Source organism: Cyprinodon tularosa, unplaced genomic scaffold (assembly GCF_016077235.1).
Source record: "Cyprinodon tularosa strain WSP-4 unplaced genomic scaffold, ASM1607723v1 ctg15, whole genome shotgun sequence".
Lineage (NCBI taxonomy): Eukaryota > Metazoa > Chordata > Actinopteri > Cyprinodontiformes > Cyprinodontidae > Cyprinodon > Cyprinodon tularosa.
The window spans coordinates 1,720,336-1,746,387 of NW_024038331.1; the positions used below are offsets into that span (position 1 = coordinate 1,720,336).

The window sequence follows — 26,052 nt, forward strand, 5'->3', positions numbered from 1 at the left end:
TAATAAGGAAATATTTATGATGTATCAAATAAACACCAGAAAAAATGTTTTGCAGGAAATTATTATGGCTGTTTTAGTTTACATTGTATTTATTCTTTTTAATTTCAAATATATATAAACAAATTTGGTGACTTATGGATAACAAGCAAATGTTTTTTTCAAGCAGAGGTATTTATGGGGTGACAGAAAATTTGCTTACTGGTTAATGTATAATTTGAAAAGTTTATTTTTTGTAACGTTTTTGTTTGAGACAAGCCTTCTCCCTCTGGGAAGGAATGCAACTAGGTACGGCTCAATTACAAGTTAGATAACAAAATAAATGAGCTCAATGCTGTGATTAGCTTAATTAATAACCAGACTGAAAGCAGAGCTGGCAGATAGACATTTGTTGCCTGTTCCATTTGTTTTGTGTGAAGATAAAGAGAAAAGAGTTCAGATTAAAAACTTGTAGTGATGATTTCTAGTTTTTCAGCTCCAGCTTTGCTACATTACGTCACACTGGGAACAAGGGCAGATTATTTTATCAGAATATTTTTTAGTTTTTCTTATTTCGTCAGTTATAGAAGGGCTTCATATAACAATATATTTTTAGCTTCTTTGATTTGAAAACAATACACTGTATTTGTTGCTCATTCCTCGGCCACCACAGAGGCTCCCTGCAGACTTCGCAGCCCTTCTCCTTCTCTGGTAATTTCCCTATTCACTCGCTAAAACACATTTATGCAAATTTGGATGATCCTAACTCAAAAAATAAAAAAAATACAATGTAAAGAAAAATAACTTTTCTAAGAGACTGATAATTGCTCCGAGGAATTTAATAAAGTTTATGGAAGAGAAGGTCAAGTTCACCCTCTTGACTCTGCTGTGGAAAAAAAAGGACAGTAACAAACTTTTACAATGTCAAATTAGAGGGATGTCCAAAGTACGGCGCTCTGAGTGATTTTTGTTCCGCTGCCAACTGCAATTTAAGATTGGTACAATTTTTTTCCCAACGGCAAAGGCAGATGGAAAAAAAAAAAAAGGATTTGGGTGCATTTATTCTTTAAACTTGGCAGAAAAAACAAATATCTTCCACGATAGAAGGACTATGTCCTATTCCTGTTGATGAGTATAGAGAAAGACATCTAGGTCAATAAAAGAAAACTGAAGTCCCGTAAAAAAATATGTGTGTTTCTGTCAGCAGAAGACTCCTCTTACCCAGATGCACCACAGGACATCATTCCTACCTGTGGTCATCAATCTATACCAATTGTGTATCAATTATTAACCATCACAATTGGTCTCTCCTTTTGGTTTAGTTTTTTATGCTTGATTAATTTTTTAAGCACCACCATGCCAGGCCAGCATTTCCCCATTGTTCACACATGCCTCAGAGAAAGTAATGCTGAACTGTAAAAGAGTCATAAGGAAAGCAATGAGTTGGCATCAAATCTTTTATGATCTTAATGAATAATATTTCTAAAATCAAACTTGCCTTCAGTAGATCTATTTAGACAATATCTTGTCACGTTTTTCTAAACTCAAGCAATCTTGGCTCATAAAATTACTTACAAAACTTCAAATTTTCTTCACTAATGAACATTTGTACAATACAAAATGCCATTTCTGTAAACGTCCTGAGGCTTCTAATGAAACAGCTATTAAAGATAATTAAAACATTTGCCATGTGTATTACCACAATTAAAATATGTATTTTAGGGTGTGTGATAATGACTGATCAGATTTTATTAGTGAGGTTTATTGTGAAACGATTACACTATGAACCATATACAGGATGAATAGAGTTCAGTGCATAAATAATATAATCAAATATCTGTGCAATAATATTTGCTCCTTTTTTCATCAGCAAAAATCCCTCAAGTTAAAATAGTTTAAAGCAGTTTTTCTTCCATTTATACTTTTCCCCCCAGCTTTTTTATTGTCATTACACTATCACAAGTACAGAGCAACAAACTCAGAACCTCTGGATTCCAAGCGCAATGCCCTAACCACTAGGACGCCCCTCCCCCTATACATCCTTTGCTTTTCAAAATCAATATAACCTCCATCACAAAAAAACATATTTTTATGTTAAAAAGTCACTTAACCACAGGATATCTATTCTATATCTTTTCCCCCATCTTTTATGTGGCTGAAAACAATATTCCAACTGTAGGTGTAGAGAGAGGGAAAAAAAAGCTGTGTGTCTGCTTTAAGATAATTAGTTTTGGTCCTAAAAAAACATGTTAAGCAATAGGCTTTTCATTTGATTTAATATGTGGTAAATATTGCAGATGATACAGGTCTTAGCTATTTATTTGTTTTCCCTTTGCATTTATGGAATACTTTCCGTTTTGGTATAAAGGCTACTCAAGTACTATTTATATCAGACAGACCATAATATAAATTTATGCACATATTCCTTTTGTTTCAAAAAACTAAACAAAGAAAGTTATGAATAGAAATAAAAAATATATCGTGAAAAAAAGAATTAAGCAAAAGAAACCCTCCTCAAAATACATTTTTGACATAAAACAACCATTTCTTAAAGCTACAGTGTGTAATATTCAGCGACATCTAACATCCAGACTGCAGACCGCAGCAACATGAACAACCCCCCCCCTTCTTGCTTCTTGCTGTCTGCTGACATTCAAATAATGGAGGTGCCCAGCACTCAGTGTCCTGAGTGGGTAGCATCCAGAATTTACTCGAAACGAAGTCATTTAGAATGTTTTTAGAGCATAAACAGTAGTGTATAGGATTTCCTGAAAGCGCGTTCACGACGCTACGGAAACCGCGGCAGACCAAACCAGACGAAAGTGCGCATTCAGCTCAGCAAAGAACTCATGCTCTTCCTCAACACTGAAGTCCTCAGACATTTTTCTTTCGTTGTTTCTTTCTTTGCACAGGTAAACAGCACATTTCTTCTTCTACGCTTGCATTATTGGCAGAGCAGACGCTGAATGCGCACTTTCATCTGGTTTGGTCTGCCGGCTTCCGTAGCATCATGAACGCGCAGGCGCGCGCTTTCAGGAAATCCTATACACTTATGTTTATGCTCTAAAAACATTCTAAATGACTTCGTTTCGAGTAAATTCTGGACGCTACCCACTCAGGACACTTGGAATACATTGGACGAGCAGTATGGAGGAATATTGACACGTTTTTTTGTGGACTTTTATGGACCTTTCTGTCTCGGGCGCCATGGACCTCCATTATTTGAATGTCAGCAGACAGCAAGAAGCCTCCCAGATCTCCAGATGCATTTGAGATATCAAAAAAGTACTCCAGAGTGTTGTTCAGCATGGGGGTGAGTAGAAAATGAAGGCTAATCATGTTTTGGGTGTACTATTCCTTTAAGCTTTATTATTACTTTATTTAAAATAAACAGTATGGTGCAATAAAACTACTACCTAAAGTAATTTTTATATCAAAGTGTTAAAGAGGCAGAGTTTTGAATCCTGTGGCCAAAACACAGAACTGCAGCACACTTCCGCTCGTACTTAAGGTTGTTTTGACTTTTTTCACCTTACCAGGAGTTACCATCGGTGTCTGAGTTAAACTGGATGCTGGTCACTTCTGAATATCCACAAAATGCATCTTGAATATAACCTTTTGAACGCTTGCTAGGCTGAATCCATTTAACATTGACACGATTGACGTTACGTCCACTGGACAGTGCAGGAACTTCAGGTACCGAGGTGTCAGCTTGCTAAGTAAACTGTTTAAGTTAGGGTTAAATAAAAAGGCTATTTTAAAGAGATATTTCCCTAAAAACTTACATCTTTAATCAAATATATATACCGTACCAGAGTTAATTTGAACTAGTTACTACTCACTTATTTTTCTGTCCGTCTGTTTTACATATTTTTCATAGCTTGTACTACTGAAATAAAAAAAAAAAAAAAGTGCCAAAAGATCAAACTTACAGTTGGCTTTGTGATACACTCCCTTATTTTCCATATTTTGTCTTACAACAACAACCAGCAATAAAATTTACTTGGATTTGATTTTATATACTCTAATAATCACAGAGGGAAGTTAGTTCTCTGCATTTAACCAATCCCCTTGGGGAGCAGTTAGCTGCCATTGTGCGGCGCCTGGGGAGCAGTGTGGGGTTAAGGGTCTTGCTCAGGGACCCAGAGTGGCAGTCTGTGGGAGTGGGGGATCGAATAAACTTTCCTCCTGGGTTGGCCTGGATTTTGCTCCATCTATCCACTCTGACCAGCTTCTGCAGTCCATCTAAAGAAAAGAACCCCCACAGCATGATGCTGCCAGCACCACTGAGGGAGTCTGTTTTGGGTTCATAGATTTTTTCTTTATTCCTGACATTGATCTCAATCTATTCTACTTGTACTGTAGGTAGAGAAGGTATTAAATAAGGTGACCTGTAGAGGCAAATGGTTGCACCCTATTTCATTTAGGGGTGTGGGGCTCAAATTAACAGGAGGCTAAATGCAGTTAAAAGGAAAGTGATAAATCTAATTAAAATATAATTACTGTAACATGACAATATATGAAACAGTTTGCAATAGACTGTATATCTTGACTTAAAACTAGCTAACCTGTTGAGTTAAGGAGTATTTAAGCCAGAATGATTAAGTATAAAAGCTTTGAAGACAAAACCTAGATTGGAGAACCCCACCACCTACTTATTTTTAAATATTTATCTCGAGTCGAGAGAAGAAAAACTTCTGAGCAAGCATACTTTAAAAAATGACTAAAAAAGTTTCCTCTATTGTAAATAAAATTTAGAGAAAGAATATATAAAACTCTCACTGGAATTAAAGCTCTTTTACATTCTCATCTCTTGCCTTCTTTGTTTACTTTCATCAGTAGAGTTATACTCTATTACAGTAAAGCGCCACCTCTACTATTCTCTTCTTTTTTCCATATACAGATGTTTGAAAATGTATGCAACATCCATATAGCATTTGACAAGCTCAAAGGTCCAGCCCTTGAGGGTATTCCTTTAATTGTTTTATTGCCACAATATGTCAAAAGACTCATTTTAACCATAAAATATCATAAAGAGTAATGATGCATACCAGATTTAAAAGCTGACTCCAGGAATTTGGTATGCCTCAGTCAGCAGCAGCATGCTTTAATCTGTATAATTTGTCTGGTGCATATCTTGGTTGTTCAGATTTAATAGGCTATCTTGCCTCAGTTAAACTCAGATACAGGTCATCCTTGATGTCATGCATGTGGCACTCACCCATTATATGAACACGTAATCTTGCTCTGAGTGATAATAATCCTTCTTTCTGTGCACGAAGTGAGTTGTTCTCGGACTCTGTCCCAAGCAAAGATGTCCATGTAACTTGTAACGGGGGCAGATTAGTTGAGATAACATTAACATCACATAGCACATCTGCATCAGGGCAAACAAAAAACTACCAAATCTTATGTGAGTGATTTAAAGACGCCCAGGGAGCAGAGTGGGGTTAAGGGTCTGGCTCAGAGACAGAGGGGCAGTCTGAGACCATTAATGCTCCAAGAGACCATTAATGGCAGTAATTTTGATAGGCCACCCACCCAGTCACTGAAAATAGTCAGTATTACTATTATTATTATTTTTATTTTGTAGTTGGATGTGCGTGTGAGATATTTCAACCTATTTCATGTTGTCAGACAGGCTTATCGAAGGGACTCACTGATTCCACAGGTTTAGCATTAATCAGGTTGGGTGTGGCGTGAAGATTTCATATCTGCTTTCCAACAACAGTGTCAAGTAGTAAGGTGCAATTGATTTTTCACACACTTCCAGTTTTTTTTTTAACAGCTTTTTCTAATCAATAATGATTACAATTAAAAATATGTTTTCATTTGACCAGTTTATTTTTGTATAATCATAAAATGTACTCGGGTAAAACAAGTAAGCCAGACAGAAGAACAAAAAAACAAACATTAAGTTACCTCTGTCCCTTTAAGATTTATTAAATAAAGCAGAATGATACATGTCTGTTTATAGATCATATACCTGTGTTCTATTAAAAATGCAGCATTATTTATGTTATGGCACTTGACTTAAATTTAATGAGAAAAACCTTACTTTTATAAACAAATTAACTATGCCTTGAAGGCTTAAGGCTAAGCAGAAATAATTGCTGGTAAGGTAGTTGTTGCATCATAGTTTACCATATGTGAATCTAAATTAAAGGTACAGGTTCTTATAATTACAGGGATTTATTTACATTGACATAAATGTAATATATTTTCTATTTATTATGACCTATGAACTTAAATTCTCAGTATTTATGTTTGCCTTAGACATTTCTATTTATAATTACATAGGAGTTGCATTTGTGGAGGCAGACATCTTTGAGCTATGGCAGCGCAGAGCTGACAAACTAGTGACTATAGAGATCAGCATTACAATTGGACTTGGACAAGTTATAGATCTATACACAATCCTACACATACTAATAAAATTCTATTTGTGAAATGATCTGTGCAAACTAGACTTATACTGGCTACAACCTGCAACTGCATGGTTAATATGAAGATGAACGAATTCAATTGGCAGCTGTTTCTTTTTTTTCTCAGTGGCTCGCATCTTTCTCCTGCCCTCGGGGCATATTTTTTTTGGTCAGGGTGTCCAAAACGGGAACGAATCATCTGGACAACAGAGGTAAGATGAGACGGCGCTCCTTAGCTCAAAAAGAAGTAGTGGTGAATGAGTGTGAGAACAGCGGCCAGCTATGCCAACCTCTGGATCTGAGGAACCACAGCGGTAGAACCGCTGCCAGCTTAGGAAGAGAGCTGAGGATCACAGTGATAGCTGGGAGAGTCCTGCTGGGACAGAGCAATGATGGCCTGAAAGAGGCTACAGCTGAAAGAGGCTACAGAGGATTGAAGCAGAACGGTGGAAGATCAGATTAGTCTGCTGTGTGGAAATACGTCCAAAGGGAGGGTAGGGTGGCTGCAGCTTACCGCAAGGAGGACAGCGTTACACTGAAGGAGACCACGAGGGAGACGGATCAGGAACAGATGATGACAGGCCAATACTAGCATTTAGAGACTAAGTGCTGAAGATGGACAGAGGACCGCTGGGGACCAGAGGAGCCTGTGAGTGGGCTGAGCGGGATGAGAGAAATCATCAGCTGGTCCGTTTCTGTACTGGATGTAGGATATGAAACAGTCGTTTTAGGGCTAGATTAAAACCATTTAAGAACATTCCCTGCTTTATCCTTTGTAAAATATTTTCAGTCTTCTATTTAGATTTGAAGGAGCTTCTCTGCGACCTCCTTCACTAAAACAGTGGTCAATTCATCATACTTTCAAATCACCCAATTTGTATACTTGTCAATGTTGACAACAGTGTTGAAGAATTTATGGATTTGATGCTGTGATCTAATGTAAAGAAACCTTGACATCACTTGACAAAATAGGCAAAGCGGTTGCGGATATTGTTAAAAATAAGAGGCAGTGTGGGAGCAGTTTGCGTCGCTTCAGTCTGACCATTAGATCTGACTGAAAATTACAGTGTAGCTTTAAATTTGAATAATTTAAAAAGTGATTAAAAAATTATTTCTATATAAAATAATCTATGATAACATCAGATTGATTTGACACAAATAAAAGGAAATAATAGTCCTTGCTCTAAGCTGAAGGATACCAACAGGGTGTTTCCTGGAAGACGCCCATCCCAGTCTGTTGCCTGGAATATCTCCTTATCGAAAACATATTGCTATCACTTTGCATTTGTCCCATGTGCTCTGATAAGACCATAGATACCCAAGTTTTATTTAGGATGATGCTGAGTATCACACATGTGGTTGGAATGAGTTTTATTTTTTGAACATGGTTAATGATTGAGTTTTTATACTTGGAATGGTTCTGCTTTCTTTGTAGGATTCATTACTTGCCACAATGGATTTATACACTGCTTCAGATGTAAAGGAACAAATTAATTTAGTTCAGTTTATTCATAAAATATTGGTCATTCTGATGATCTAAAGGCTCATTACAGAGAAAGCAAACAGGAACTAAAACAATAGATGCAGGTACATACAGTTTTTAGATAATTACAAAGTAATAGAAACGTACAGTATTCATAAAAATATAATTTTGTCTATTCATATAAAAATATGATTACTAAAAAAATGACATTGATTGAAAACAGAAACAAGTTCAGCATTTTTGTCACAAGGCATTCAGCAAAGAGTTCTTTGAAAAAAAGACCAACTAACCCGATCAAAAGATGCATTTATGTCCATATTTATAATTTGAAAAAGTATTTTTCTACATTTGACAGAGCTCATTAAAAACTAAAATAAACAACTTTGAAAAGCCATCTGCAAAATCCCCACAATGTTACTGGTAGTTGTATTGGAGTGCATCCATCGTCTTACAACCTTTAATTTGGTAGATATAAGTTTTAGTATTTGTATTGCCCAGCATTAATAAGGCCATTTTTACACTGGATTGGGGCTACCTTATGTTCTTCAAGTTTCCCATGGCCCTTTCCCACTGGTAAACAAAACCTGTTTAAATCTGAGAACAATTGGCTTTCGGTGGCAACTCACTGAACCATGTGGACCCAGGTCAAACAACTGGGTTAAAATCACCTTTGATTGGTACAGTGAGAACATTAGATCTGGGTCCACCCGCTAATTTACGTGATACAATGCACCTGTCACGTCTGATCTAACAAGCCAAAACGACTCTGGTTACATTTGATAACAATGCGCAGCACTGATAAAAGCGATTCAGACGGACAAAAGATCGAAAACATAAGTAGGAGTGGGAATTCTCCCTTATATGTTTGAGAGTGGGAGGAGTCATACATTTTGGCGGGGATTATTACTTCTGAGCATGAAAACAGGTCTTATAATGCGCCCATACTCGGTTGCTTAGGAATGTTTATGCCTATAAGGCCACCTGGTGAGGGATCTAGGAGGTTTGGGTCAATCTCAACATCACTAGCTTCAGTGCGTCTTAGTTTCGTTTATATTTGTGTGATATTTTTTAAGGAGCAGGTTTCTATTGAGCTGACACAACTAGAGATTTGTGTTTTGGCCAGTGATCCAGATTTGGAATACTTTGAAAGTTAAAGGCATTAAATCCGATAACCAATGGTTTACTAGCAAAAAAGTAAACTGTGCTCTTACAGGAGAAGCATAAGAAGAAGACAGAAGAGGCGTGTTAAAATGCTCTTGTCTAAATCAGAGGAAAACTAATCACAGTCATTGTTGTATGCAGGAATTTCCCACATTATAAAAAGTGAATTTGCAGGGATCAATCAGATAATGCACTATACCCGTTACTCCACAGTCAATTTTAGCCCTGCTTTGTGGGCATAAACATTTAAAAATATCCCAAAGAACATGAAGAGGTCCCAAATCCTTTCGCCTAAATTTTCACATTGGAGATGTAACCCTACCGAATGCACTGATATATGTGTGCTATGTGTGTATTGTTTGTACCAGTTCTTGAGGAAGGTCCCTATTGATACAACTACTAAAGAGCAGGATTTATGATACCAACAGCAATTTAGTAAAGTATGGAAAAGTGTGCCCTGGGTGCCCAGAGCTGGTGCAATTAAACTAGGATGTGGCCAGCATGGTAGGTCCTGCTTTAATTTATATGATGCTACTGCTACTGCTTTCAGGGCTCATCTCAGCACCCTGGAATGGATCTGGTATCACTTTGGGGGATGAGCAACAATTTAAACAGAACTCTCATGCTACATCATGCATATTACTGTGCAAACTTTATTCTGGAATCACCCTAGTAGACCTTTTTAGGTTATATAACCTTACTGATTCTTTTGCTTCCTTTTGAAGTGTTCTCAATCGGTGTCAACGGAACAACAGTAAAGAACAACAGAGGACACAAGAGGCTTTACTCATAAACAGGCAACCTTTCCAGGATGTAACACCATCCTATACACTCTGGATCTTCAATATGAACGGATAGATAGGATGCAAGGAACCTATGGCTGCTTGTTGTCCTCTTGTGACCCCTTTAGGAAATATTTTGACAAAAAATGAACGTATTAAGATTTATTATTTTCCAAATGCTTAACAAGGTTTTTGCAAACAAAATTAACAATAAGAGCAGATTAAAAAAAAAAACTTTTAAATGCTAATTTTGTCTTCGTATAGTGACAGCAACAGCAGGATAATCCAACCAGTTAGGAGGCCGGCATTCTGAATCAGGAATTTCTGCCATTGTCTCTTACTGTGAGCATGGATCAACGTAGGGAGCTGCAAGTAAGAAAGACGAAAGGGAGTTTTCAATCTGTTTCTGCAGGATTTATGTGAAAGGTAAGTGAACAGTAGCACTCACCATATCAGCCAGACCGACATATAGAAAGAGCCCTGCGGCTACTGCACCTATCCACTGTTGGGTTGCAAGGTCAGTGGCTACAGACAGAGAGATATACAGCCCAATAAATGAGGTCAGAGCACTGCCCAGGTTTAAAAGCAATGCATTTCGGACAGACAAGCCGCTGTGAAGCAGGACGGCAAAATCCCCTGGAGAAATAAAACCAACAGCAATGATAAGTCTTTATCTAAAAAAAACTCCACTATCAAATTAGACTTTCGGAGTGAGATAGCTCACCAAGTTCATGTGGGAGTTCATGGCAGAGTACAGCCAGGGATGTGGAAAGACCAGACCTCCATGACATAGAGAAAGCCGCACCTATTGCTAATCCGTCTGCAAAGTTGTGTATCCCGTCCCCAATGGTTATCATGTAAGGCAGTAGGCTCTTTTCTGGAAGAGGTAAGATTATGGTTTATGCAATAAACATCTTGAATGTCCCACTTTAACAAATTCCCTTTTTATTGTAAGCCATTCCACTCACCTCTTTTTTGTTTTTTCAGCTCTAAATTGATTTTTTCTTCCCCTTCAGTATCTACCTGAAATGTACGTATTGCATTTCATTTACAGCCACAGTACTTTAAAATAGCCGTGCAATACTTGTTCTGTATGTTTTAAAGGTGATCTATCCTGACACATCTGCAATTTGTTGGGTGCTACCGTACTTCTTTGCAAGTATTTTTTTTTCTCTCGTAAATACTCAAGTAATATTTTAATAAGGGATCTCTAAAAATGTTTAAAACGTTATAAATGTTATTTCTCACCAGATCTGCCTTTGATGAAGACTGTAACTTATCTTTCTGTTTCTTCTCCTGTTGATACATCTCTAAAACCCCAGCATGGTCACAGTGGTGAGGGTTAGACTCTTCCTGCAAGGGGTGTGAAGCATTTCAAAAATTAAAAATGGTGATTTGATGGCAAATCTGTTGGAAGGACACTGAGAATTTCCAAGAGGCAAAACACTTATGGAATTATCTATTTCCGAATTTTAAGTTGATAAGAAATGTAGTTGAAACAGGATGTGCATATCAACTGTATTGATGGATAAAAAGGCTTTTTTCTTACTTTTTGGCATTAAATCAGAGTCAACCCTAACTTTTTAGGTCAATTAGTCTGAGATAAATTATTTCTATTTGTCATCTACCAGAATAAAGATAAACAAACATCACAATTCCTGACTGGTAAACCAGAGTCTGATTTTGTACAGGCTGTTTTAACACGGCTTTCCAGCTTTAATCACAAACAACACAACTTTGCATAATTAGGAAGTTGTCTTGTCTTGCTCAGTGAGAAACAGCCGTCAGACATCATGGTTTCTATGGAGACAGCCCTATTCCTGCACACTGAGTTTGATGGGTGTAGATGATAGTTTAGATAATTATATGATGAGTCTGATGCACAGACCCTTATTACAAATACAGAATGAAATAATGAAAATTATATGTAAAGCAAATAAAAAATGGCCTTCATTATTTCATGTCTTAATCTAAAATTTATATAAAATCATTTAATGGCACATTTAATGTTCTGGTTTTACATTTCATAATGTAATAGAATATCTTATTTATGGATTTACTGAATTAAGCATTTTTACATTGCATTATTAAATGGTACATTTATGAATTTCATTTTACATTGCATTATTTACATTTAGTTGTGTCATTATGAAACCTATTTCATGCTATATTTATTTTATTTTGTCCCCCTTAGCGCTCCATACTTATTAACTCTTCAGGTGCAAAATAGAGGCGGATAATATATTTTTGAAAGTTATTTTGATTTATTTTCAGAAAAATAAACTATACTTGGATTATTATTTTAGTTTTTTTAATTACAAATGTCTCCCGCCTTGAACTGCCACCCTAACATGGTGGCCGGGGTTTCAGTGCTCAGATGATCCCAGAGGCTTTGTTGCCAGGGTCTCCAAAGGCCACATCAGGGGCTAAAGAGCACGCCTCTTGAGGAATCCATCATTTTGCTGGGGGACTTCAATGCCCATGTGGGAAACAACAATGACACCTGAAAAGGGATGATCTGGGGGGACATTGATGTTTCTTTGCAAGCCACTGATTGTCCATAATGAACACCATGGTTGACCATAAGTGTCTTCTGACCTTCAGCTGCATGTTTTAGATACTCATTTGAAGATGGGCAAAGAGCTGGATATGCTGGAAGATGAGGAAGCTAGACAGACTAAACAGGCCACTTGAGAAGGGATGTATTTAACTCTCAGCTCCAGGAGAGCTGTTCTCACATTTTGGGGGATGCTGGGAACATGGATATGTGGTGTTTCCATTGCTAATACAGCCACCTTAGGCACCACAGACCTTACGCCCACAGCGCCTGTTGTAACAACAGACACCAAACCCATTGATGGACGTAAGCAATAAGATATTCCATCAATCTGAAGGAGCCCTATCGAGTCTTGTTGTCTTGTGGAGCTCCTGAGGCAAGTTCAATGAAGGTAAGGAAGCCCCTACTCCAGGCGGTGGCAGAGACAAAAACCAAGGCTTGGGAGAAGTTTGGAGAGACCACAGAGAAAGACTATTGCACACCATCTGACACCTTAGGAGGTAAGCAGTAACACTATTTTTAGGCCAGTGGGAACTGCTGACCTTTGATGATCTCCTCAACCAATCTGTCATCAGATTAACTTTTATCTCACCCAGGATGAAGGCACCAAGGTGGTGAAAAAGGGGGATGAAATCCGACCCAAGTACCTTAGTAGTGGATGTTATCTTGCTCTCAAGGCTGACATTCTTCCACAAGACTGTTTTTTTCACTAGAGGTGCTGTACCAGCTAAGCTGGAGCCGGGTTTGCATTGCCAGCGGCAGCAAAGGGCCAGAGAGGGTCTTGTTGGAGGACGCATAGATTTTGTCCCTGCTCTTTTGTGGATGGGTCTGCTGGCTCTCTGCTGAAAATTAGCTTCCTGACCAAGGTGACAGGAAACTCCCTTAGAGATAGGATAAGGAGCTTGACCATCTAAGAGAGGATAGAATTACTTCTCCATCACATCAATATGTCAGGTGCCAGCTAAGGTGGCTTGGACATCTGTTTTTAATGCCCCCAGGACACACTGAAGGGACCATGTCTCTTGGCTTGCCCTGTATTGCCTTGAGCTTCCCTCAGACAAGATTGCTGGGGTGTCAGAGGAGAGGGAAGTTTGGGAGTGTCTGCTGAGACTGATGCCGCTGTGACTCGGTCCAAGAAGTAAAGTACAATTTTCAGTTTCAGGGTCTCCTCGTACCTCATGATGATTATTCCTTTCATTTGTGATCATTGAGAAGATGGATTCCATCAGATAAAATGCGTAGATCCCACCAATCACCGCTAGCATTTTATATGTATAATCTGGGGTTTCCTCATGTTGGTGATCGTGGTCATCGTCCCCTGAGTGAACATGTAGGCCCAGAACCTAGAAGACCACAGAATGGTTAAACCTTAATGTCTTTATAAGATCCATAAACCAAAAATAAATTCAAGTTATACTTTGCAAAAGAAAAAGCATTATTTACAATGTTGAATTACCATTTAACATGGTATCTAAGCTGTATATTCATATAATTCATTTTACTTCAACTCTACAAGGGTTAAAATCACCCACCGATGGTATGAGGTGCAGCAGGGCATCCCCAGTCAGAGAACCCACAGCCATGCTGATACAGAACTGGATACAGATCTGGAAAACACTGGTACACGAGGTACACAGTAGGATCGCAACGCCTAAAATGGCCATGAGGGTAATGACAATATTGGCGAGGGTCGCATAGAGGTATTCTGCAGCAGGAAAAACAGGAAAAAGAAGAGGTCAGGTATAATAAGAATTACAAAATGATCAAATAGTGTTTTTTGGTTACATGATAAAAAGAAATTGAAGTGCAATACTACAATAATGCAATCACAGCAGTAGCCATTTCTATGGCAGCTCTCTTGAAATCTGCCAGTTTAACTTTAAAGACACTCACTCTCAGTTTTGGAGAGCTGATCGGAGGTTGCTGGTTCTATAACCTTTGAGCATGATCCACTCAGGATCTGCTGGACCAATGCAGGACTCAGCTTTGCAAAGCCAGATCTTCCCATTCCAGAACTTTCCTCAGACAGACCATAGATCTGGACCAATTCTTCAGCTGTGAAACATTGCTGGAAATAATGAAAAAGAGAAGCAATCATCTATATAGTGCATTCTTTACAGTATTCCCTGAGCATGCTAGCTTGTTATGCAGTATGTGCTTAGAAATGAGATGAGCAGATGATATAAATTGACCTGAATTAAAAGGTTACATTTAGAAAAAATACAAGTCTTCCAGGACAAAGCACCGGAAGTTACTGTATTAGTAGGAAATATTTTATCTGATAATTATGCTGTTCTGTTTTCACCTCTTTCTCAAAATGAAATGTTTTAGAACATGACCAGGTTTAAAATAATAAAAAAAAAAGGTATCAGTTACAAAAATGTAAATAAAATAGCCTAGAAGTGTTTTAGTCATAGGCAGGATTTCAATTTGCTAAGGCTACTGGGAAATAACTTTAAAACTGGATGCTTGTGCTTCCAAACTCTCCAGTGTGGCTGGTTTGGAAAACTTGATTACTGAATTAAACCATTATTTTTCCTTCACTAAAGTCAACTATATGATGCATGAGAGCGATTGATGATTTTTTTTTGCAGTACTTGAGGTTGCACCAACATGGTGTTATTTCAATTGAGGACTTCTAAATTATATTTTCTACATACATACCTCATCCCAGGTGTTGTTAGTTTGATCTCCTACATGACGCACTTGTCCTCTCTGCTTCCTCTGATAATTTTTAGCATCTTCAATATGGTCATGATCATGATCGTGGTCCTCCTCTGGTCCAATTTTAAGGCTCTTCATGAGAACCTCTAAATCTACAAACCAGAAAGAACGTCTGAGCACAAACTGGTTTGAAGTTGTGAGAGCCAGGCATGGACTGGTAATCGGGCGTACCGGGCATTTGCCCAGTGGGCCGACGTGCTGTTTGGACCGGCAGACCCGACATGTATATTAATAATATGTATTATTATCATTATATATCGGCCTCGTTATATTTGCATAATGCATGAAGAAAAATAAAATCAGCAGCGCAAGAGTCTGTTCCGATCATCCGGCCCTTACCACAGGCTACTGCAGCCCATTGGTTATCATCCCTGACAGTCTAAAGGACTAGACCAATCATAAAGTAGAAAAATACTTTCACTCTCCATTGGAACTTTGTGCAGCGGTGTTCACAATAGTAATGGATAACAAATGCAAGGGAGGCGCAGAGAAACTGGGCGAAAAAAAGAAACGAGTTCTTCAAACGGACGCTGCGAAATGTGTCAAACTGACTGACATGTTCCCAACAGCAGGCCCTTCATCTGCTCCGGTGTCTGATGTAAAATATGATGGTGGTGGTGCAGACATCCCAAGTAGACTCCCTGATATCGACAGTTGTTCACGGATGCCATCGAGTCGGATAAATTATCCCGGATTTTAGACTATGGGAGGTGGTGTTTTTTTAATGCAAGTGAGGGCGAGCAGGCAAAACAACAATTCATGCATCATGTGCGGATTAGAACTACTGCGATTGCGCAGACAACAACAAGACAGAGCAGGGTGTGAGGAGGAGGTTTCTTTGTGAAACCTGTGCAGCGTATCTGTCCAAAGCAATGCTCTGTTCAACCAACATTCCAGGCGACTGGTTGAACAGAGAGCTGATTGGATCAGTCACAAAAATAAGCCAATAAGTTTCAGTTTACTCTTTTACAGTCTCCTCATTTTACAGGAGTATATACTAAAGTGTATCCATGTCTAGTGAGGGTGAAGAATGATGGAGTGCATGTATGGCGCACGGTGCGGCCAGGGGCGTCAGCTGACCCAGTACTATACAGGGGCACAATAGGGCACCAAATGAACTTTTAGGCAATTATTTATATTATAAAAACATGGGCACAGATAATTAATGCAAGCATGTGAGCAAATATTTTATGGCACTTATTTATTATTATAAAACATCATAAATAAATTGTACAATAAGATTGTTATTGCATCTCCCTAAAATGAGTTTTTGGAACTTGGGATGTCTGTGGTTGTAGTGGAGGCGACGGCGAACCGAGCAGTGAACATGATGTCAGTGCGGCTAAGGAGAGACATGGCGAGAGAGATGAGAGCAGAGAGCAGGAGGAAATAGATTACTTTGTCTGTCCTGATCCTTGTCTTTTTACAAAACTTTTTTAATCACCACCCACAACAAAGCACAAAAAATACAGTTGTGCAAAAGGTATTCACCATTAAAAATGCAACCAACAGGAGGTGGCTCACATATCGTGAGAAATGTCATGCTTTATTTTGTTTTACATACATACATACACAGTTGTATGTATTGAATTTGGAAAGACTACTGACACAAGCTCATTTATTACTGGGATGTCTGATTGGAGGCGTGTGAGTAGCACAATTTGTGTGATTGACTGTGACTTTTCTCTCTCTCTCTCTCTCAAAAATGTGGTGAGCCAGTCTAGTCCAAAATGCCAGGGCCGATTTTTCTGTCCCAGTCCATCCCTGGTAAGAGTGGATGAATTGTTTTTTCAGACAGATTCTGCATGGATACAATCACTGGTTACTTACCATGAACAGTGAAATTTTCTGAACCAAGTTGAGTCATGACAAAATCCAGGAAAAAGCTCTCCTCTGGTAGGGGCTGACCAAAGCAATGACCAAGGAGGGCGTGGTACAATACACGCCCCAAAACTGCACCTACTTCCTGTATCTGATCTGATGACGCTGGGTCAACCTCCATCATGATGCCACTAGCTGTTACACAGTTCTAAAGTAAGAAAAATGAAGAAAAGCAATAATCAAAACATTTTCCTGCAATCTTCTTGTCACTTTAAGCTATTACGAAAACCTTTAATCATAACTAATTAACTTTAGGGATATTAACGTATCAAATTCAAACTTATTGGACATGATGCAAAAACACAATGTCAACACAAAAAGAAACTCTTCACATTAGCATTTAACATGTTTTCTGTCTTACTTTCTTACTTTTCACTTAATGATTTTGGTGTGAGAAAGCCACCAGATCACTGTGATTATTGTTACTGGTGCAAACCTGATCTCATGGCCTCATATTAAAGCAATTTTGGAACATAAATCTAACAGATGAGTAGAGGATTAAAAATGATCTCTGCCTTAAAAAATGCTGATAGCCATTTGAGAAAACTGAAACATAGAAATAGTTTTTAATTTTTGTTTTGAATGGTCTAAAATTGGTTGCAATGCAGCAGGCAAAGTGAGGGTTGGTTAAACACTTAACATTTTGCAGGAAAAACATGCATAAGGTGATTGACTATGCTGAACATGGTTAAAGATACTTAGAAATATTCAATGTTGTTAAAAGTGACTTACTTTCTAAAATAGGAAGCTACCATATGCACAACCTCAATCTACATCAGATAACTCTGGTATTTTTCCAGCAGTCAGAATTTCAATTGAATTCTAAACTGAAGGTAAAATTAGTCTTACAGAATTTTTTTGTTTCAAAGCAAATTAATTTAGTTTAAAATGCTTAAACACAGTTTTTCTTCAGTTTTACATTGTTACATACATTTTCAATTTAGTTCAATCTACCTTTAGACTAATACATAAATTTCTTTTTTGTATATATAGATTTACCCTGGCAAAAACCTTTGTAATGTGTGTAAATGTGCTCCAGTGGAAAGTATTAGCAAAAAGGAGGTACATCCAGTACAATTCTTTGAGCTGATTGGGTAAATCACCAAGTGGCATCTGCCACAAGAATGTATCACATTCTTGATTTGTTTCACAACTACTGGAGGAAATTAATAAATCAAAATCTTGCTAAATTAGTTTTCCAAATAAAACAGAGTGAAGAGCTGAGTCTACAGTTATGAATGGTACAGGTAAATCAGTTGGAAACATCTCTGCATTCAAGGCTGATGCATCTATTGGCTTCTGGCAACGATTTTCAAGCGTTTGTAATTTCGCAAATCCTGCAACAATACAACTTCCCTAAAAGGTACACTGACAAAATAGAAATCTAAATAAGTATTTTTTTTCTTAAAATAAGTGCATTTTTTCTTGAATTGAGGGGTTAAGTGAGTCACTTTGCCAATGAAACGAGACAATTTCTACCTTAAATAAGAAAACACTATTGCATTGTCCCATTTCAAGTGCATATTATCCAACTATCTTATTTTGAGAGTAAAAATGCTCCTTAGATTGGCAAATCATCTTATTTAACTACCCAAATTAAGGGTAAATACACTTAATTTAAGAAATTTTCACCTATATTTAGCTTTGTTTTTGCAGATTCAGTCTGGACAACTGAAATTCCGTTTCTGATGGCAAAAGTTTCTGCCTATTAAAAAAGGTCTTTAACTCTTTCATGATATGCTATTTTTTTTGCATATTAACCTATATGGTTCAAACTTAATCCATCATGAGTGGCCATTTTTTTATTGCACTGATGGGGTAACGTGGTTCTCACCAGATATGAGCAGGGTGGGATCCGACTTACGCTGGTGCACAGGTTAAAATGCTGTGCTGACCTGGTGGCGTGTAAACTTTGACTCATTGGCTGATGCTGTCAGCTAATAAAAGGACTCTTAAATTACAGATGCCCTTTTATTGATACTTTCAGTAAAAGATAAAAGCTGAACTCTTGAGAAAATGTTAACTACATGGTGATAAAGACTGTTATGTAAGCTTGTTAAATTGCTCTATATTCCTTTTTTTTTTTTTACTTTTGTTTATTATAGGACAAAACTTCAAAAACTGATAAAAATCAAATATAGCTGCCAAAGCCCAAATTATTGCTAATTAAAGTGAACCTCTTAATACTCTCAAAACCAGGAGCAAAATTATGCTACAAGCCAAAGTGTCTAAATCCTAGATCATGTCACCCACAGCTAGATCTTGAAACCAAACTTTTAAAACCAGTATCCAAGCTGAACGTATATTATTGGATTTTAACGCACACTGAAGGTATTTAACAGAGTCTTACCTTATCATCTGAAGGCTCATAGTGGTTGCGCAGATCCTGAATCACACCCTCAAGTCCAATAATGCCTATGTGACTGTGAACATGTTTGTGGTGGTCCATATGGGTAAATTTGTGAAGGAAACGCTCCTTCTCCTCTGCCCATTTCCCCTCTCCAATCGCAGCACAGACCAAGTCAGGCGAGATGAGATAGAGGACGCTGCCTGCAGCAAGAGCTGGGAACTGAGACACACTGACAGTCTCGTTTGCCTCGATTTTCTCATGTGCTTCCTCCGCATGGCTGGAGTGATTCCCGATGAGCTGATCAACAGCAGCAGCCAGATCACACTGAATATATACAGTATGAGGCAAAAACAGAAGAAAAGACACAAATAAGTCAGATCAGTAACTTGCATGAACAAGACAGAATTCAGCTAATTTTCAACATTGCTGTGGAATAAAACAGGACCCTATGGTGTTTTGGAAACTTATTAACATTTTCCTTAATCATTTTAAGATTGTATTGCAAAACTATTATTGAAAGGATCATCTATTAAAATTATTTAAGATTATCTATCAAAATTGGGATTTTATGAGCTATGTAAAACACAGTAGGGCATAATGCTATGATGCTTACAATTCTCTTTAAATAAAAATATGAAAAGTGTAATGTGCAAATATCTTGCTATACCGTGGTGAGACTCATCTTTTACAGCATTTCCTGCTGCAAATCATTCAGTGTACGTCTCTATTAGCATTGCACACCCAGACACGGACAATTCTCAACGTTCCTCTTTCCGATCTTAGTCACACTGGATAGAGAGTTCCTGTGAATATCAATTTCCAATTGGATATGGATCTGGACATTGAAGACTATTTAAAAACAAATATGCCTTGATTTAAACCATTTCTCTTTTGTTCTGACAATAGGGCTTTCATCCGTTTATTTTCAGCACTGCTTTGTAATGGATTCATAGTCACATCAATTCTTAGACTGCCCACTAAATAACAAACATCACTTTAGCGTGATGCTGCCGTCAGCATTTTTTCCCCATTGAGAGATGGTGCGGGCTGCTCAGTGACGCAGTGGGCCTTGCAGCAAGAAGGCTCTGGGGCCTGGGGTCTTTCTGCATGGAGTTTGCATGTTCTCCCTGAGCATGTGTGGGTTCTCTCTGGGTACTCCGGCTTCCTCCCACAGTCCAAAAACATGACTGTTAGGTTAATTGGCTTCTCTAAAGTCCCTTTAGGTGTGAGTGTGAATGATTGTTTGACCTGTTTGTCTCTTTGTTGCCCTGCGATGGACTGGCGACCTGTCAAGAGTGTACCCCGTCTCTCGCCCGTAGACAGCTGGAGATAGGCACCAGCACCTCGCGACCCCACTTGGGGTAAGCACGTAAGAAAATGGATGGATAGATGAGGAATGGTGCGTTTAGGATGACATACAGTTTTAGTTTAGCGACAAAGATCTGTGAGTGGAGCAAGTGGAGCAAGATCTCAACTAGAAAACCTTCTTCCAAGCTTGCGATCTTCTGGCTGTCCTCTTTCCTCTCTACCATACATGCAAGATATACAAGATCTCTGCAGCTTCTTCAGAGTTATAATGAACCTCTTACATGGGTCTCTACTAAAGGCTTTTCCTGCTAAAGACGGTAGATCAAACCAAACTCTTAGAAATGTTTAAAGTCTCTGATAAGGTTTTACAACCTAATGCTCCTCTTAACTTCCTTACTGCTTGTATTTTGTGTTTGCTCTTATTCATGATGCTGTTGTTCATTAAAACCTCTGAGGCACCCACAAAACAGAAGTATTTTATTTCAAGGTCAACGCAAACAAAACATTGATTCTTTATTTAGCAACCAAAAAATAGGTCAAAATGTGCTGAACATGAACACATTAGTAATTTTCCAACCATTTGAAGATTATCCGCTGAAGTTGGTGACTGTAATGTGACACGTAACGCAAAAACGTGAACCAGTTTGTAAATTCTGGAAGGTGCTGTAATCATCATTATTGTTGCGTTTGAAATAGGTGCTTTAAGATAAGAAGTAGCAAACATAGGGGGGGTAATATAATGAAGAACACCATAAAATTCTGACAATCCTCTATTCAGACCCAGAACTGCATGGGAGGGGATGAGTAGCACAGGGTTTTTATTTTTTTGTTATTTGGGGGAGCATAAAATGTTTATAGCAGTTTTTACAAGAATCATACTCTTTTAGTCATCTGTTTTAGTTTCCTTTATTTTAAATAGACCCCTCAGATAATGTTTCAATATTTAATGTACCCAAACTTAGTCTTAAAACATCTATATCTCTTGCCCTCTTCATTTTATCAGGTCACTAGGAAAGTCTATGGATCTATTCTAAAAGGAAAAGAAGCAAAGTTCAAGCAGCAGACACTGAATTTCACTCAACCGTGTTGTGATTTGAGCAGCAGTAGACGATGAGGTGACAAACAATCATTACAGCCTACAATTTAGGTGAGATGATCCTTTAAATTGACGACAGTGGTTACATATTATAAGTTGGATTTCGCATGACCTGCAATTTTGGTTGTTTTTTAACAGACGATGCATTTTTTTTTAACCATTTTTAAAGGAAATCAGTGAGAAAGTTTGTGGCTTCAGCTACCATTTCTTGAGTCTAAATGATGTAGGAAATGAATGGAAATAGCAGAAAAAAAAAGAAAAAAAACCTGCTGTACTTGTGAATTTGATTAGTTCTTTTTTTAGTCCCCTCGCTGCCACCCAGGGTATTTTTCCACTGATCCATACTTTGCATTGATTTTTATTGAATTTATAGCTGTCATCGAAGAGGTTCAAGGATCTTGTTCCTACTGATAATGTATCTAAATCAGATACCGGTGGAGTTTAAAAATAAATAGGGGGAAAAAGATCTAAATTAGTATGGAAAAATAAGGAAAACCTTCAAAAAGGACAAGAAACAAGAACAAATATTAAAATTAATTATTTTTCTATGAACTTAACATTGTCCAATGTATAGTTAAATGGAGAACTCAGTTTGAATAATTTTACTATAACTGAAATGGAACGTGTTTTCTTTTAAATAATGGCAATTATTTTTTGATTAAATTTGTGTTGGACAGTGGCTCTGAAGGTTTTTGCAAAACAAGGAGATTAAATTACTGTGTGACAAATATATTGGTATTTTTCCATGTTTATTTCAATTGTTTTTACATTAGGTAGTTTCATTAGATTGCTGCTAATAAAATGGGAATATCAAGATATAGATTAAACATTTAACTAGCAACTACAACCATTTAAACTTTGGGATAAAATAAATAAATGCATAGGAAAGCCTTCCCTGATGCATTTTAAAACACAGTTTAGTCGGCCATAGCCAATGCAGTGAAGCACAATGTGAAAGCAGAGAGTTAAAAAAAACAAGTGCAATAATTAAGCAGCTAGCAATTCTAACTTTAGCAGCAATAACTAACTTGAAATAATAGCCTTCCGTGTGAGCTTATCAGTATCTCCTATCTTTGGGGGGGGATTTCAACATTACTTCACTTCAGTGAGGCTTAACAGCTTTCCTTTCTGCTTGTCCTTCATGTCTGGACTTTGACTGGACTATTACAACACTTTAATTCTCTTTCTTTTTTTTTTTACATCATTCTTTTGTGTATTTGTAGAAGAACATAGATCAGCATCGCTTTGCAAACAGATCTTACTCTAAAATACTTTGCTATACATTTGGGGTCCTGATCAGCTTTAAAAACTTACAAATATATTGGTGGTGAAAGGCAAGCCCAGACTCAAATTTTTACTCAGAATTTGCCTAACAATGAATAAAATACCATTTCTATACACGGCACATAAATTGTTTGGTGTGCATAATATTTAATTGTCAACTCAATAAAAAAAATAAATAAAAAAAACAGAAAAAAGAAAATGAATACATTTCACCACATTACTTGGTATTTAACAATCAATTGTACATTGGCTTTGAAAAAACATTTGACATCTAACAAGGGATATGGAATGATTGTGATAAAGATGGCGACATCTTAGAAAAACTTTTGTTTTAGAACATTTTATTACGTTTCCCCGCAACAGAACAATGTATTGAAAGACACCCTTTTTAGATATCAAGTGCTGTAACCCAACTAATATGTGACTAGCAAAGAATATTTAAAGACAGAATTTTGGTCTCAACTATCTGCAACTACCCATTTTTCTTCATGGAGTTTTCAAAAATCTGGGGGGGGTTTGTTATTTTTTGTAAATCAGATCCAATTCTCCTAATCTAAACCATGTAGACATCATGAACTGTAACATTAAACAAAAAAAAAAAATGACATCAGGAAATAACACCCTGGCCTCAAGAGGAGCATGTTGAAGAGATTAACGTTTTTAAAATGTTTTCAACTTGTTGATGCTCATTTGATAATTAGGATTTTTGGAGATTAGTTCTTAACCTTTAAAGATGGATGGGTTGCTGCATTTTTACAAATATAATTAACAATGTCTTTTCACTTATGGATAAAAAACAACAGGGTGATTTAGAGTCCGATATTAAAGCAGTGTTATACTTCAATTATTGTGTTAGTGTTTCAATTCAATGAAAAATAAATACTTGAACCCTTTAAAAAAAAAAACAAAACAAAAAAACGACCTTTTTACCAGTGTTTCTTAAATGCAGTTTTTTATTTGTTAATCACTTTTCTCTTGATACCCTGTGAATTAAATTATAATGTATTCACTAATCAAAGCATTTATTAAGCAGGGTGGTTCCCAAAGTAGGGGTCCAGGCTCAACTAATGAGCACAAATCAACTAGCGTAGGGTCCTGAGACGCTCCTCAGAAAACAAACTGAATGACAAAAGTGGTCAAGCATATTTATGATTTAGAAGTATTTTTACTGCATCTCTCTCTCTCTCTCTTACTATATATATATATATATATGTATGTGTGTGGACATTTTTATTTTTATTTTCTTTGAACAGGTGTCAGCAAGCTTCTCGCTCCTATTAGTATTACTTAACATAGGTCCTATATGATCCTTCGCCTGCCTGGTTCCATGAATACACAATATAAAATCTATTTCTTTAATGGAATAAATGAAAAAGATATTTTAAAGAAACATGACTATTTTTAAATATCTAATTTTCCTTAAAGAGACCAAACATATCTGGAATGAAACTTTTCATATTTAATGAACCTGAACAAAGATAAAAACTAAATAAAATGTCAATAGCAAAGCTGATGAAACAAACAAGCACTGTATCTAATGTTACTTTTATCTGGAGTTATATGCAGATGGTTGTATAAAACCACATAGGGAAAAAAAAGCTTTCACTGAGCATATTAATTGTTTTCAAATGGTAAAAAACTAAGGTCAACAGGAGCCTAAAAGAACCACAGTTGGCACCAGAGCTGAAGGTCAAACGGTGTAGACTCAGTGGTAAACCAACAACTTGGGCCTTTTCCACTATCAATTTCCGTGTCTGAAGCTGAAAGGTTTAAGAACCACTTGGAAAACCTTGGTTATTTTCTTTAAGCACATTAACAACAAAACACGTTTTTTAATTTACTTTATGACTTTCTTTTAATGAAACTACATTTTTTTTGTTCATTTTGTCATGAGATCCTGGACTCCTTCAAAAAGCAGTAAAAGAAATCCTTACCAAAATAAGAATTGTCTTTGTTATTTCTTAAATCAATGATATTGAGATTTTTTTTGTATTTTTATTCCTAAATTTAATCTTTTTGTCTTTGTTATATTCAAATTTCTCGTTATAAAGTCTGTTATTTTTTTCCGTAATATTGTAAAAAAAAAAAAAAAAAAAAAAAAAGACAAATTCATCTTCCAGCATTTGGCAGTGATTCAATATTTGTGTATTTTTTGTTTTAACAACAAAAAAAAAAAAAAAAAAAACCCCAGCTTTGCTTTGAGTGGAGCCAATCCAGACCAAAACTTTAACAATTCTTGTTTAAAATTTTATTCATTAAGATATTTTAAACCAAATCAACATATTATGACCAATATTCTGGTATTTAATTAGAAAAATCAGTATTTCCTCAGTGTGAACAGGCACACCTGGTTACTATCTGGACCTCGACCTTCCTCCATCCGACCAACGCTTCCTTTCCTGCGTCTGTGTGACCTGGCTTCCAGGTTAGGCCTAATAAAACCTACCTTTTCACACGGCACCTCGCCGCACTGCACACGATCCTGCAGGGTATTAAAAAGGGAGCGAAGGGACTCTCCGGTCAGAAAGCGCTGCCCCGGAGCAACGACGCTGATCACCGCGTTATACGCGTCTTCCACAGGCGAAGCGGAACCAACCGAACCCGGAAAACAGCAAATGGAAAAGAGCAGCAGGACCAACGGCTTCATCTTAAAACTTTCTTCGGCCAGGGATCTAAGTTAAAACCTGCTGCAGTTGGAAAATATTGAGCTGTGTGGAGCTTCAGCTCGTAGATATACTCCTGAAACACCTCCATAGTCTCACCGGATCTGGATCCTGGATTGTGATTGGCTGACACGTGGCTTGGCTTTATCTCACCTTCTACTTTAAGGCCATAGAAAATGACTGTTTGTTACAGGTGTGCACTTACTTTACGGAATAATATATGTTTGGGAAATATATTTGTCTCTCTTTTAAGGGCAAAAATGGAGTAAAAAGGATATGACCAAAGGAAACAAGAAGACCTGAAACACCTGAGTGAAAGCTAAAGACATTTATTTTGACTTCTTCCTGGGTGAATAAGCAGT

At 37.2% G+C, this 26,052-nt stretch overlaps 1 protein-coding gene across 1 annotated transcript; it reads right to left on the bottom strand.

Annotated features, from left to right (window-relative positions):
- Window positions 1-9,727: 9,727 nt before the first annotated feature.
- Window positions 9,728-25,790, bottom strand: slc39a4 (solute carrier family 39 member 4). Its single transcript, XM_038279380.1, has 12 exons — window positions 25,474-25,790; window positions 19,340-19,663; window positions 16,939-17,137; window positions 15,049-15,200; window positions 14,278-14,452; window positions 13,917-14,089; window positions 13,560-13,727; window positions 11,076-11,180; window positions 10,796-10,850; window positions 10,552-10,704; window positions 10,276-10,463; window positions 9,728-10,193 (listed from the first exon to the last, which is right to left on the bottom strand). Exons 1-12 carry the CDS (start codon window positions 25,672-25,674, stop codon window positions 10,065-10,067), a joined length of 2,022 nt encoding a protein of 673 aa, XP_038135308.1. The 5' UTR covers window positions 25,675-25,790; the 3' UTR covers window positions 9,728-10,064.
- Between the last annotated feature and the right edge of the window lie 262 nt (window positions 25,791-26,052).